This window comes from Dipodomys spectabilis, unplaced genomic scaffold (assembly GCF_019054845.1).
Source record: "Dipodomys spectabilis isolate Male_0828 unplaced genomic scaffold, ASM1905484v1 ptg000289l, whole genome shotgun sequence".
NCBI classification, from domain to species: Eukaryota; Metazoa; Chordata; class Mammalia; order Rodentia; family Heteromyidae; genus Dipodomys; species Dipodomys spectabilis.
The window spans coordinates 6,280,298-6,295,956 of record NW_024870966.1 but is presented as its reverse complement, the minus strand read 5'-3'; the positions used below and the strand labels follow the sequence as shown (position 1 = coordinate 6,295,956).

Here is a 15,659-nt window from a genome sequence, read left to right as displayed (position 1 = left end):
GTCTTAATACAGTTAAAGCCTTGAGACTTAATAGAGATCTGATCTTATGTAGTGCATTAATTCGTCATTGTAAAAAGTCACCGCTTGTGAGGCTCTGTTGCTTGATGAAAGGCTGAATTATATACCTTGCCTTTGATAATGACCCAGTACATATTATAGGTCTGGAAGGAAAAGGTTAAGTTGTTTCTCGTAAGGTACAATACTTTAATGGCTTGATTGACACAGAAATCATCGATTTTAACTCATAACCATAATGTGATGAATTATAGTGTTTCCCTGATTTATTCAACCTCTAAATATTTTCACTGTGTGATTTATGTAATAAGCTGTGGATGCCAAACTCTTCCCAACGAGAATGAAAATTAGGTTGCTTTTTTTTTTTTAATTCAGGGGTGAGCTTACCAGATCAAGGAAGAAATTACGAAGTCAAGGTCGAAGTTGCTGGCACCTCTCTTCTGAGTGGGGATCTTCAGAGCCCAGGAATGAGTGTCCACTCAAAGGTCAGCTATTTGTCTTTTGTGTTTTTTTTTCCTCTCAGCTTTAGGGCTGCAGAAAGGTTGAAAATCATGTTGACTGCATTGATTATATTTAAGGCTTTCTTTACTCATTTTAATGCTAACTTAGCCTTGTGAAATGACAGCATCATTCTCGGGAAGATTAAATACAATCCAGCGTCAGCTTAACAAGTCTAATGAGTCACTCAGTGGTATTTGCATCTGCCCAAAGTGACACTCCAAGCAGGACCTCAGCATGTTATTACCAGATATGCAACTACAATGTTCCATTTGCTTGAATGCTTGATACATTTTTATAATTACGTATATTTAATCAATATTTTGCTTTATTTAGTTGATGGATAGAAATGTTTTTATGCCACACAAAAAAGTCCATATTGAGTTTTAATATGGTCTGAACTTTACCTGGACACATGTTTAATCATTTGTACTGCCATGATGCAAAAAGTAATATGAAAAATAAAAACATTAGTAATTATATTCAGTGTTTCAGTGAGCTTTATCTGTTAAGTCTACTTGACTTTCTTATGTTTCAAAACTTTTAGGAACCATTAGAAAATGTTAGAATCTATAGGAATCCGAGCCTCTTGGAGAGATTATACAGATGGCTTTATCCTTGTGTTATGTGGAAATATTTTTAGATCACTTTTCATGATAGAGAGCAGATTTGTTTTTAAAGAGTGGTTGCGATGGTGAAAATCGCCCGTGCTTTCTGGAGCAGGTTCAGCAGCCACCTTCATGTGGGTTTCAATGAGAAGGGTTGTTTGCAGCTTTAATTTATGTATAAAGTGCTTGCATTTGAGCTGGGTGCTGATAGCTCACACCTGCAATCCCAGCTACTCAGGAGGTTGAGATCTAAGAATCACAGTTGGGGAAGTGGTGCTGTAGTTCAAGTGGTAAAGCGCTAGCCTTGGGCTGAAAAGCTAAGGGATAGAGCCCAGGCCCAGAGTTCAAGACCCATGATCAGAAAAAAAAAGCTTATTCTCTCATGCCAGGTGCCAGTGGCTCATGCCTGTAATCCTAGCTACTCAGGAGGCTGAGATCTGAGGATCACGGTTCAAAGCCAGCCCAGCCAGGAAACTCTGTGAAACTCTTATCTCCAATAAACCACCAGAAAACCAGAAGTGACTCTGTAGCTTAAGTGGTAGAGCACTCGGCTAGAGCTGAGGGACAGCACTCAGGCCCAGAGTTCAAGCCCCACAACTGACCAAAAAAAAAAAAAAAGAATCACAGTTAGAAAGAAAACAGCAGCAAAGTCCATTATCCAGCACAAAGCTGGAGGTGGAGGTGTAGCTCAAGTGGTAGAGCACCAACCTTCAGTGAATAAAACTAAGTGAGAATATGAGACTCTGAGTTCAAACCTAGTGCCAGCACAAAAAGAAAAAAGGAGCTTGAATTTGAAACTACATATTTAAAAAAAAAAAGCTTAGGGGTTTGGCTAAAGGAACTAATTCAGTGTCCTGGAAACTATTATGCATTGAATATACAAAGGAGAAGTCAATCATGGTGGTATTGGTGGGATTCCCTGGGTGAAAAACTTAAAGATACCAAAGAAAAGATGATAGTTGCAGAAAATGATGAATGTAAGAACATTGATAAAGAACATGTGGCTAATTAAAATATTTACAAATTAAAAATAAGGAACAACCTAAAGTTTCTTGGAAGGCATCATGAGGATTGTTTCTGGAATTAGATTTGCCAGCTTTAGCAAATAAAAGCAGAAAAATGCCTGGTTAAATTTGGACTTCAGGAAAACGATGGATTTGTTCTTAAGTGTAAGTATATCCTGTACAGTATATGGGACATACTTGTACTAGAATCCTTTGTATGCTAGTACTGTTTATCTGAAGTGTGGCTCTGAGTGTCCGTCTTCCATCTGGCAGTTGTAGCGGTCTTGGCTTGGGGGAAATCAAAGTGCAGAGCTGTGGGGAATTGAACTTGACCCAGTGTGGGTTATTGGAGGTTTGCTCTGATTTCGGACATTAGCTTCTTCCTGCCACTGGCTGTCTGGCTGACCTCACCAGACACACCAGACCATGAGTTGGTATAGCCAACTTCCTTCTTACCTGATAGTGCTCCAGACCACGCGAACAGCTCCTGACTCTGGTGGGATTCTACTCAAGGTGCAGAATTGCATGTCTAGCATAAGCCTCACTAAAATGACTCTGTATTACTACTGGCATTACCGAAGAAAACAGGGATCAAGTGTGGTGGCTCAGTCCTGTCATCTTAGCCATTCAGGAGGCAGAGTCTGGAGGTTCATAGTTAGAGGTCAGCCCAGGCAAAAAGTTAATGTGACCTCATCTCAAGTGATAGCTGAGTGTCTGTCATCTCAACTGCATGAGAAGAGTAAATAAAAGTACTATTGTCCAGACCATGCTGGGCATAAATGCGAGCTATTCAAAGAAAAGCCAATACAAAAAGGCTGGCACTGTGGTTTAAGTGGTAGAGTGCCTTGCCAAGCAAGCCTGGGCCCTGAGTTCAAACCCCAGTACTGTCAGAGAGAAAGACAGAGACAGAGATACACAGAGAGACACCGAGAGAGATGGGAACAATTTTGTTTTAATGCCGCAGGGACTCATCTCAATGAACAGCTATGACTTGGATGTGATGTCTGAGGTTATAATACACGCTACATGTGGCAGGCCAGGGAAAAGCCCTGCGGAAGAGCTGCATGTTGTGGTTAATGTGTACTCATGTTGACCAGAAGCCTCCAATACGATGTGACCGCACTCTGTTATCAACAATGGTGGGGATTTGAACTTCAAACTACATCAACACAGTGGATCTCCACCCAGACAAAATGCACTCACATCAATGACCATGTTTATAGCAGACCATGCCTGTTGTACTTTAGAAAAGGCTCTGCTTTTCTTCCCCAGCCCTCTTCCTTCTTTCCAGCTGGCTTATTTAAGAATCTCTACTGTGCCAGTGCCGGCTGTAGAGTCAATGAAGACAGATAAGCACTCTGCCCCCGCTCTGTCCCTTCCAGCAAAGGGAAATACAAATAAAATAAATCCAGATTGGGATAAGTGTTAAAAAGGACCAACAGGAGAGGGCTGGCCAAGAAAGAGCTTTCTAAGAAGACATAAGATAGGCTGCTTCCTCATGGAGAGTCAGAGACTCAGCCTGAAGACAACACGTGGGCAAAGGCTGGAGCGGGAGGACTACCAAGGAGGCGGGGGTGTCTGCAGTACGGGAGGTTAGCTGGGCTGATGGACAGGCTGGCGGTGACACAGCAACAGCAGAGACCACCATGCCCCACAGGCCGCCCTCCACATACACCTGTGCTGAGCAGGTGACAGCCAGCGGCCTCTTTCTCTGATGGTTGCCTATTTACATTATGATTCATGGGGCTTTACAAAGCATGGCATCAGTTTTGCATAATTAATCTTTCCCAGAGTGAGCCACGTTCCTATCCATGGGAGGTGTTCTTATGATTACAGAAGCAGCTGACTCTGAGACATGGCTGCCTGTGGTCCAGCGAGGCGGAACTGAAAGTGTGCACAGAGGGTTTGCACACTTGAGTGTGGGCCCGCCACATAGCGGAGAGGACTCCACGTCTCTTTGGCTCCTCTGCAGAACTCTTTGGATTAAAAACAAGGATTTAGTTTGTCACCATGTCTGTTTCTTCAGAGGCCAACCTCATGTCCGCAGCATGGAGGGCATGTCCAGGCTTGGTGTAAAATAACCACATTGCGGTCTGTAGCCACTGCCCCTCCTGCCCCCGCCATTGTCCAGCCCTGCGATCTGTACTCCCACACCCTTCCCATGTCTCTCTCTTCCGGAGAGGCCATCTTGAGATCTATAGGCTGAAATGACCACTCCCCTTCTCGGCTTTGTCCAGCCATGCCATAAGGTCACAAAGGAGAGGCTGGCAGGCCAACCCCTGCTGTGGGCAGACACAAGAATTCCCAGACTCGGGCATAAGGATTTGCCTGTAGATTCGAGACATTTGGGATAAAATCTGTGTTTAGGCCCCAGCTACATGGGTGGGAGGGACGGCTAGCATAAATACCCTCCAAAACACAGGACCCCTGTTTCATTTGCTTTTCAGTCTGTCATTAACTAGCCATGAACATGGCTCTCCGTCTGGCTGTGTATTAGGGTCTTCTGGAAACTTAGAAATAGCAGAGTTCAGTGTCCAGCCTGAGGGTTCCTTTCATTAGCTTAGGGGAAGGCCGAGGTATCTGCCTTTAGGGGAAAAAAGTGGCCCCCAAGTGATTTTAATGAACACACAAGGTTTAAAGCATTTGAGGAAACTCAGGCTGTGGCCAGTGCTCATCAGCTTGATCCAGTGGTTTGGACAAAGGTGCTGTCTGGGGTGTGCGCTCCCTTTCCCCCCCCCCCCTGCCTCTCTTACACACACACACACACACACACACACACACACACACACACACACACACACACGATTCTGTGCATGAAATACATCTGGAACTGATATTAGTATGTCCCTTCTAACTCAGGAATCAAGCTGTCCCTGCCACTGCTTATGTAGTTGGAGGAGTGGCGAGACAGGAAAGAACAGAGTTGTGCAAGGTGGACAGCTCCCACCTCCTGTCCCTGCGCCGTGTCACTGTCTGTGGGGATGGGCTTGCCAACGTCCCTCCTCTCACGGTTGTTGTAAGGAGGAGGTAAAATGCCAGCTTTTAAATTACGTTGGAAGTGGAACATCACTACCCAAATGGAAGGTGGTATTGGACGTTGGGAACATCTTGAGGGACCAGTCTCTGATTTTTCATCTTGGAAAAGTTAAGCAGAGAACCAGAGAAGACATGTCACCATGTGATTAATTATCAGATTGTCCCCGTGGGGCTCAGCCTTTGAATACTCCAGGAAATTTCAAATTTCCAGCTTTCTCACTTGAGAGCGAAATTACGGAAATCGAATGTGAAATGGAAAGTAAAAGGCAAATGGATTCAAACAGGAAGCCAGAGGTTACCTCAGCAAATGACAGCTCTCAGATATCGAATAGCAGCTAATTAAAATGACAGAGGCGCAGTTGGCCCTGTGCAATGCTACTCACTGTTTTCCAACTGCTCTTCCTTAGGAAGCCTCCCCCGTGAGCAAGCCGCTCTGTCAGACTTCCCGGAGGGGTGGCCCCAGTTCTCTGGCCTGGCCCCTCCCCACCAGCTCTTCTCCCAGCATTCCCTGGGACCTGCTTATCAGGGCCTGAGGTGGCCTCTGCAGCCAGCCCCGTCCTGTTCTTCTTCATCTGACTTATCTCAACCCTGACTCGCGCTCCTTGAAATTCTCTCTCCTCTAGGCCTAAACCCTCCTACCCCGCCCCCCACCATCTTCTCTCTTGCTTCTTGTGTATTATTAATCCTTTGTTTTTGTTGCTCTTCACAGTTCACTCCTTCATGGTTCCTTTTTGAGTTTGTTTGCAAGCCTCCTTCTGACCCAGGCCTCCACTAGCAATGTCACGTCCACACTCGAAATGTTACTTCCCACTGCCTCCCCGTCCAGCTGTGCCTAGAGCTCAATGAGTAATGGCAGTAATGAGCTCCTCCACACAGAATCCAGCCCTCAGACACGCTGTGTGCTGTAGTTCCCCAGGGTCTCCTCTCGGACAATGGCTGCATACCCTCTTCTTTAACTACTCTGACCCCAAGAGTTCATCTTCCCCTTCTAATGGACTACAGGTCCTTCCCACTGCCCAGTGCACTCACAGTGGACCCTGCCTCATTGTGTTTGCCTGAATTCCTTTTATAATAACCATTGGAAGGTAGGACTGACATCTGTCCCCTCTCCCTCGAAATTGTAACGCAGGGTAGAGACATCTCTGACCCCACTGGCCAAGCAGTCCTAATGTTTGCCTCTTCCACTGCATCTTTAGAGGAAAGATGTAGCCTGTTCCATTTCTGCTCCCGAGCCCTCCAAAGATACCGTAACATCTGCCACCAAGGACACTTCTAGTTTCTTGGTGGTTAATTGGAGATTAGAGTCTCATGAACTTTTCTGTCCACAGGCTGGCTTCCAACCAATGGGATTTCCAGAGAGAGGAATGTTTCATGTCATTTTCCCTATTTCTTTTTTTCTTTTTTTTTTTACCGGTTGTGGGGCCTGAACTCTGGGCCTGGGTGCTGTCCCTCAGCTTTTCAGCTCAAGGCTACTACTCTACCACTTGAGCCACAGCGCCACTTCCGGCTTTTTTTCTTTTTGCTTATGTGGTGCTGGGGAATCGAACCCAGGGCCTCAGGCTTGCAAGGCAAGCGCTCTACCACTGAGCCACCTTCCCAGCCCCCTCATTTTCCCTATTTCTTTATATGTTCAATCATTTATTTCTCTCACTATGGTCTTGTAGCTATTTCTTTTGTGCCTTAAGTTAGAACCCAATACTCTTTTGGTTAGTTTTTCAAATTGTTTCTGCTTTGACAATTGGAGTTCTTTCAGTTGGTTCCTATGAACCTTTGATATGTGTGTGTGTATGTGTGTGTGTGTGTGTGTGTGAGAGAGAGAGAGAAAGAGAGAGAGAGAAACAGGACAGGGACAGAAACAGGAACAAAGAGACAGAGAGGGCAGAGCAGATGAAAAAAGAAAGAAAAATGTAAGAAGAGAGAAAAGGAGAGACAACAAGAGGGGGCATAGAGAGACAGAAAGACAGAGGGGAGAAGTGGAAAGGGATAGAGTCATTACTTCCATTCTATAACTATGAGATGTGCTGAGTTTATGTGACATATTTCCTGGGTCTGTCCTAAATGAGTCAGTTCTCCATGGGGTCCTGGTTCCGTGGGGACTGGTATTAGAACTAAGGCGTAGTCATTAGCTCTGCTCACAGCTCCCAGGTCCCTTCAGCTGACAGGGCATAGAAAACGCATGCAGGCATGTGGATGTGGGAGGTGCACATATACATGTGTGTGTATGCTCTGCAAAGGCTTACAAAATCTCAAATGCTGGGTTGTAGTTGAGTCACATCGTGCTGCCACAGAAAAATTATAGAAATAGTATGAAAGAAAACAAATAATCTTTTGTATTGCTGTGGAGACAAAAAGGTAGAACTATTTCTAGTAATCAGTCCTTGGGAATGAAATATAACCATTAAGTTCTTTCCCTTAAAAAAAAAGTTCATTTAATAGCCACCTCCCAACGCTCCAGCATTCCGCCTTCCTCTGGCATTTTGTGCACCCCGAGTGGATCCGGGCCTCAAGGCTGCCTTTCTGCTAATTACTTGAAATTAATTTTACCTTTTCCTAAAAGTGACACACTAAAGCCTTTTACTCAGCTGGCAGAACCAATTTCTCCTGCACTTTTTATTCGGCAAAGGTACTAAGGGTCCTCTTTTTTGCTTGAACCTACTAATCTCCCAAGCATATAATGTGAAGACTTGGTCATGAAACCAAAATAAAGTTGCAAGATCTGAGAGAGAGCAAGAGCGGAGCTACAGAAGCTGCCGCTGCTAGGATTCCTTGTCCTTACCTGACAGAGGACTTGTGCGTAGAACACTCTTGAGTCTGTATGACCGGAACAGCCAAATTCAGAAATACAACACAGACAACATTTTCCATCACTGATGGACTAGCACCTGCTAGGTCCCCCTGGGAGAAATGGCCCCTCCCCTTGGCTGCCCAAGCACCCTAGAAGTCCCCACCCAGCACCTGTCATCCAGACCACTGGCATGCCTGGGGGCAGTGGGAGGTCCCCCAGGCTCTGAGGTCCCCATTTCTGAGGTCACTTCCACTCCGCTGTGCCCATGCTCCTTCCCCACCTTCCCCTGTGTAATATCTTCTCCTGCCGCAATCCCTCCTTCCCTGCCAGACTCCATCTCATGCAGCTGGAGGATTGCACTTGTGTATGCGCTCTCTCTCTCTCTCTGTCTCTCCTCTCTTTCTCAACAAGCCCTCTTCTCTTGAACTGCATAGGAGTTTTCTTTAGGCAACCCTTACAGCAAGATGCTATCTTTTTTTTTTCCCCTCAAGGCTAGCGCTCTACCATGTTGACCCATAGCTCCACTTCCAGCCTTTTCTATGTATGTGGCACTGAGGAATCGAACCCAGGGCTTCAAGCATTCTAGGCGAACATCTACCACTAAGCTACCTTCCCAGCCCAGGTGCTGGCTTTAAGTGTAGATGGCATATTTTATATCCTTGTTTCAGAAACTTCAATAAAGTCATGACCCACTGGCAAAATCCTAATTATAGAAACAGCTACACATAATGGTGCATACTTTATGTACCTACTCCTTTTTTTCTTTTTCTTAATTGTCAAGGTGATGTACAGAGGGGTTTAATAAGTACATTTCTTGTCAAACTTGTTACCCCTTCTCTCATTTTTCTTGTTTCCTCCTCCCAACCCCCCCAAGTTGTACAGATCATTCTGTCTTGTGAGTATCTCTGTTGCATTGCTTCCCCCTTGTGCTTTGTCTCGCCATTCTTTTGTTCTTCCCTTCACTATTCAGATAAACAGATATACAATACCAGGAAACAAAATCAAGTACAATGGTAACAGGATAAACCATAGTGGGAAGAGCATACAAAAGAAACCGAGTTGCTGTTTTTAATGTACTATGTAATTACCTACTGATTTTTTTCTTAAACACATAAAAATGAATATAAATAAAATGAAATATACTGTGTATCTATTAAAACACTTTTTTCTAGCACCAGGGTGCATACCATACCTTTTGGCAAAATACTCTCTTTGACCTTTCACTGTTTCTCTGTATTTTCCATCTTCTCTCTGATAGATGTTTATTGAATAAGCCCTGTGCAACTCAGAGTATGGGAAAAGAGGGTCAGGATTTGATCCCCAACGTTGAAATGGCACAAACCCAGCTCAGCTGCTGAGGCTGGTGGAGCCTGGAACCAAGATACCATTCAGAGAACCTCATGGAAGAGTTTTATACGTTGTTAGGGGGGAAGAATCACCAATGGAAGGTTATCCTACTTTTCTGTTGAGTTCTTTCTATATGTTCACATAACCAAGTATTTATTGTGAAGCTGTTATGTGCCAAACCCTGTGCTGGGTGCTAGAAATGCGTTACCCATTTAAAAGCTGCATAAAAACTAGCGATTGCATTTCAGAGCTGTTTTGCTGCTCACTCCACTCCTTCCATTGTGCAAACACAAGGAAGAGCTGAGGGCCCTCCAGGGGGGAGGAAATTCTGTCATTGCTCCTTTGAAATCCTGCCCTTTCTTTTATAGTTCAAAACAGGACCAGTGGGGGATATAATTTTTGGTCCTGCCTGTTCAGCCCATAGGAATGTGTTTGTATTGCCAAATGATGGCTGGTCTTAGTTGTTCTTTGACATAGGCAGATCTCTAAGTGGTCTGTGAGGAATTCATGGGCTGTTTGGTAGCTGCAGTCCCCTGGGCCCCAGCCTGCCTGGGGCCTGTGTCTTTGCAGGCAGGAGCAGCAAGAATAGAGTTGGCCATCTTCTCCTTCCCACGTCGGCTGCTCTGGAAGTTTGGAATCCGGGTTCTCTAGAACCCTAGCCTCGCGTGGTCTTCAGGGAAATTGTTGAAGTTGCATCAAGATGGGCTCGATGGAGACCAGCAGCTGGCTTTTCCAGACTGCTGCTCCCTGGCAGGTGTTGAGCCTCACGTGGGCCAGTCTAGAAGCTTTTCTGGGAATGCAGCTGCGGGGGGAAGCACCTGGAATGGGTGCATACGCTGGTCACCTTCAGTTGCCAGTACCAAACCTGTATTCTGGGCTCCACACCACATCCTGCAGCTGCCCCGATGGGTCGAGGAGCCGCCAGTTGGGAAGGACCAGAACGCGCTGTGAAGTCAGATAGGGAACATCAAAGTGGGTCCGCGGGGTCGGTCGGGACAGACAGGAGGGTGCAGACGTGTCTTTGGCAGGACGGGCATTGGGAGGAAAGAGCTGGCAGGCAGGGTTGGCAGGTGGGAAAGCAAGTTGGAGAAGCTTGAAAGGTCTTTTCCTATAAAATAAACGTCCAGAAGCGGTGGAAATGTATGTCTTCAGTTAAGTAAATCTGCTCAAAGACAACACATGTACATTTTTCAGTGAAACCTTACCAGTTACAACTGCCCATACTTTCAAATTCCAAGAATTTCAGCACACACACAGAATTGGCCTATTATGCTCGTTAACCTCAAAGGCAAATCCTTGCAAGCATTTCCTACAGCCATGAGAGCAAATGCTTTTTCACTATTTTATCTGAAGCTGCTAAAATTGGAGCACCTCTCTCACCATTTCCTTGCTGTGTATTTCTGGTTCGGGGGCAGGGACAATAATCCAATAAGCCCCCTACTCTCTCAGTCCACAAAGGATCTTCAGGCTCTCTGCTGTTTGTCAGTTTTCGTATTTGCAAAAGCCTGTGCAGTTCTCATGACAACTAAGATACTATCAGGGTTTGGAGGGCGTGGAGATAGTTCAGGTGAAGTGTGGGCATCCCAGATCCTCAACTAAAGGCCTTTGGGAACCCCTGCAGGTATTTGAGCAATCACGTAATATTTGATGATTGAGGTTTTAAAAAAATTATTATTTTAGAGGCAGCTTGAAATTAAGAGTCATGGAAAATGTTATTATAAATAATGGGCCCTGGCCAGGTGTGGGTGGCTCATGTCTGTAATCCTAGCTTCTGGGGAGGCTGAGAGCTGAGGATTATGGTTCAAAGCCAGCCTAGGCGGGAAAGACTATGAGACTCTTCAGCCAACCAACCATCAAAAAAGCAGGAAATGAAGTTGTGGCTTAAATAGTGCTAGCCTTGAGCAAAAAGAAAGCTCAGGGACACCACACCAACCCTAGCCGCTGCTTCTAGACCTCCCCTGGGGCATTTGGTCTCCTGGTTTCCTTGCCAGCAGCCTGTTTTTCCCACATCGGTCAGGGGGGAAGCGGGGAGGGGGGGGGGGAGGGATTCTGTCCTGTCCCTCTGGCTCTAACATGAGTTGTGATATCTCTACTTCCACCCAGTCCCATGTGAAGCTGTTCAGGGCCAGATGGGGATCTCATCTTCCACACTAACTTGTCTCCTCCCTTACCTCCAGAAGAGCCTGGAAACCCCATCCACAGACCCCCCTTCCAGATCTTCTCCCACCCCATCCACTGGAACTCCCTTCGTACCTCTGCCCCAGCTCCTCCTCCAGGAAGCCCCTTCCTTAGGTCAGCCAGCAGGGGGCTCACCTTGTTCTTCCTTCCTTTCATTCTACCTCACCATTCTCTTTATCTGCAAAATGTCTATTTTGCCAACTGAACACTCCAAGGAGACACACATCCTCTAGCCCAGGCTTCCCCAGAGCACACAGTAGGAGCTCCTGTGATGTCCTCTATCCTCATCCCAGGCTTCCCGGGCGCACACAGTAGGAGCTCCTGTGGGCAGTCCCAGGAGCGGTGAGTGGGAAAATAGGCAGGGTCAGCACCTCCTTGATGCAGCTGTTCTTGATATGACCTCTGCGCTCTGTCTCCCTTTTGTGTAGTCTCCTCACGCCTTTGACTCTTCCTCTTCTTCACTTTTCCAGGTGAGAGGTTTTTTCCAGTTAGCATACTTTGCATTTTCAAAGTTGAATTCAAGAGCCTTCCTTCACGGGCCTGGCTCTTCCAAACCCCCTTCCTCCATCGAGTCACAGGTCTGGGTCCTCTCAAGAATAAAACGGCAGTGGATGGGCCTGTGGTTAAGCGGAAAGGAATCAGTCTTCTTGCTCACACTGAGCAGTAGCCAGCTGCCAGCCAGGTAGCCGGGTGGAGAACCCCTGTGGACAGCTGAGGCCCGGCCACCGCGGCACCAGCCTGCCAAGCGATGCGGGCACCATCTTGCAGAGCATCCTTCAGTCCCAGAGGAGCCCTGCAGGGATGGACCTACATCAACTACACTACCCACGAGACACCCTCACACCTGAGCCTCTGAACTGAGCCACTCCAGAGCTCTGCCTGCAGACACCACAGGAGGCTGTCTTCACTCGAACAGAAGTGGCTAATTTATGCATGCAAAGGATGGCGTGTCTTGAAAACTTGAAAGAAGAAAATATGAAGTCTGCAGACTCTGAGCATCTATGTGTGCCTGTCTACATGCAGCTATGCGTATGTGTGTATACACATGTGCACACACATGACCTGTGTGAAAAGGAGCGGGTTCGGGTCGGTCAGAAGCGCCAACCTACCAAATCAGCCAGATTTGTTGGTAGTTCTCTAAGGACAGAAGAGAATCCTGACCTCCGAAGCAGGGGCAGAGCAACCAGCACAGGCAAGCTGTGTGTAACAGAGCCAGCCACAGCCTTGGTGTCCGGCTGGTTTTAAATTTTAGGCTTAATTATAATAAATTCAGAATGAGCAGTTCAGAAGAAGTTTCTGCTTGTTTATTCTCTCCCTCTCCTTGGAAGGCCCGCCACAGGCCCTCCTCGTCCCTGCAGCCTTCTCTGACCTGCCAGCTCCGCTGTTCCCCAGTCTCCACATCCGCGGGCCTGGTGGTCAGGACCACCCGGCTGCACACAGGCTTCCTCCTTCCACGTTTGCTTTGTGGAAAAGAGATACATGCCTGAATTTGATCCCATCCATCCAGCGGCACAGTCAAGTCTCCACTCAGGCCTTGTAATTCTGGGGTTGGGCAGAGGAATGGAGGGCAGGAAAGATCCCGCCACCAGCCCGCCTCGCTGGCCCACCCTGTCTCCCAGTTATGTTCTGCCAGGGCTTCCTCCCAGCCTCTACCATGTCTTCTTGTAGCCTCATCAGATACCTGCTTCCCAATGCATCAAATGTGTGTGCGTGCGCACGCGCGCACAGGTCTGGGATCCCCACCACCACCTCCTCTTTCAGATCAGCTGCCCTGCTGGCTCCCGGAACTTGAAGGAACACATACTATGCTCGCCTCGTGGTGGTAGAGGATTTGATAAAGGCTATCAAATGGGCAGCCAGATGAAGAGGAAGGGAGGGAGAACAGGGTCTGGAAGGGTCCCCATGGGGTTCAGCGTGCCTCTCCCCTGGCAGGCGATTGTGGCTCTCACACACAGGACTGTCCTTCAGGGGCTTTTGTGGCAGCTCCGTCACATGCCATCATTGGTCAGTGTTTGATCTTCAGCCCCTCTTCCTTGGGGGACAGGATCCTGCCCCTCCCCACGCCACTCCTCCATCTTCTCCCTCCCCTTCTATTCCCCGCCAACTTTCCACACGCTCTCTTTGGTTGGGTTCCTTTTTACTGCGTTCTCTCTGGCCCCTCAGTGCACTCTAGGAGTCCACTTGTCCCCTCTACCACCCTAGCGCAAAGTCCTTGCCTATCACTCCTGAGCTCTTACAAGTTCAGGTACATATTGAGACCTCTCTCACACCAGCTGGGTCAGGTATTACACAGTTTTCTCTAGCTGCTGGCTTCCCAAACTGAATTTCTCGGTATCTCCTCCGAAGATGAATTGCCTATTGATGTCTGTGTTTGCTTCCTGAGACAGTCCACTCAGTGGCTGCACTCGGTGTGACAGGAACACTTCAATTTTATCTCCATTGTCTGGGCTGACTAAGCTCACCATCCAAGCCCTTTTCTTGGAATGGACTCAGAGACCGATGGTCCATATGTTGAGAATTACCTAATAAATAAACTGACTCTTGATTACCAGTGAAAGAGACCTCAGCAAAGACTGTGTGGATAAAATTGGGAATTTCTGTTTGTCCTATTCACAAAGCTGAGAATTCCTGAGACATTTGCCAGCTTCGTGGATGAGCCACTCTAGGAACATCACCAATGTCACCACGACTGTGACTTCATGATGGCAAGATGGCTGCCAACAGATGTGCATCTCCTCCCCAGCAACCTCAGCTGCACACACTGATGTCACTCAAGGTTCTTGAATTGAGGGCCTAAGTACCAATTTGAGGACATTGCCCACACATTAAAGGGTTGATGTGGCCAAAGGTATAGAATACAGTGACAGACCAGGCCTAGGATGTGTGCATCCACCCTTAGCACTGGGAGGAGGAGATAGCCAGACCACGTCACAAAGATCAAGTAGAAGAGCGCCAGTCTGCCAGAGATCTGTGGATTCAGCTGCTGTCTGAGTAGAATGGAAGATGAGCAGAAGGTGGCCAGTGTCTACCTCAGCTGTATGAATGCCCGTCCCTCCCCCCCCCCCCCCATTATCCCAGGAGACACTCATGGCTGCTGATATGGAGGTTACTCCAGGGCTGGATATGGATGAGCCCTGGCCTCCATGTGATAGACGTAAAATGGACGGGACTTGGACGTAGAACTGCCATTGTTGTAGTCACTAGCCATGGGACCATGATGCTCCCTGTGTGACAGATGCTCAGATGTCTTTTCTTGCTAGTTCCTAGTAAGCACAAAGCCCTTAGATCAATCCCTGGTTCCATCTATGTATGTATATATGTGTGTATTTATGTGTTTACCTACCTACCTTGATCAAAACATAATGCCCTAAATGTTCTCCAAGAGCCAGGGTCAGGTAAGGTTTGCTTGATATCCTAGAATCAGTCTTCAAGACAGCAGTACTCTGTGATTCTTTTCTTCTTAAAAACATGTCATGACCTGTTTTAGCAAATGGCTGCTGTGTGTGCTGTCACATTTCTCTGACACTTTACTGTTTCTCAATGGATTTCTATGGCCTTTCATTCCTCTTCATCACAAAAGACCACCTTAGCCAGGGAAAAGACAGGTTCTCCTGGGAGAGTCCTACAAACACGTTTGCACACTTTCTACATGGTGCCCAGGCAGTGGCAGTGCTCTTCTACCTGATCTGTGTGATGTTATGTTAGTGATACACACAGGGCAGCATGAGGAACTAACACCAAAGACAGACACCCCCTGGAAGCTTGGGGGTTTTACCTACCTACCAACCAACAAGTGAAGGAGCAAGTGGTCACCCTGACCCTGAAGAAACACAGACTTCATATTTAGAAAAAGATTGTCAAAAATGATTGAATAAGCACTCTTGCGCTCTGTCTCTCTGTCTGTGTCCTCACCACCACCCCATTTCCCTTGGGGATGGGCACATTCCCATGTATCCAACTTCCTACTCCGTTCCGTTGTTCTGTTCTTGGCCTGAACTTTTCCTACCCAGTGTCCAGCCTGTCCCACAGCCATGTACCTACTTCTTCCTTTGTTTTCCTCTTTTCAGTGTCAGCCTCTTGGGCTCAAGTAGTGGATCTCGACAGTCATGAGGACTTTGCTGTCTTCAGAAAGGCTCAATGTACATACACAGTTCATTACTTAGCATTCTTCTGCACTCTTGGTTAATG

The 15,659-nt window shown here is 47.0% G+C and overlaps 1 protein-coding gene across 1 annotated transcript in view; it reads left to right on the top strand.

The window, feature by feature from the left end:
- The first annotated feature begins 395 nt into the window (after positions 1-395).
- Adam12 (ADAM metallopeptidase domain 12) overlaps positions 396-15,659 on the top strand; it is a 230,702-nt gene continuing 215,438 nt past the window's right edge. The window contains exon 1 of the mRNA XM_042701464.1: positions 396-500. Coding sequence (XP_042557398.1) covers positions 483-500 — 18 coding nt within the window. The 5' untranslated portion in view covers positions 396-482. The remainder of the gene's footprint in view (positions 501-15,659) is intronic.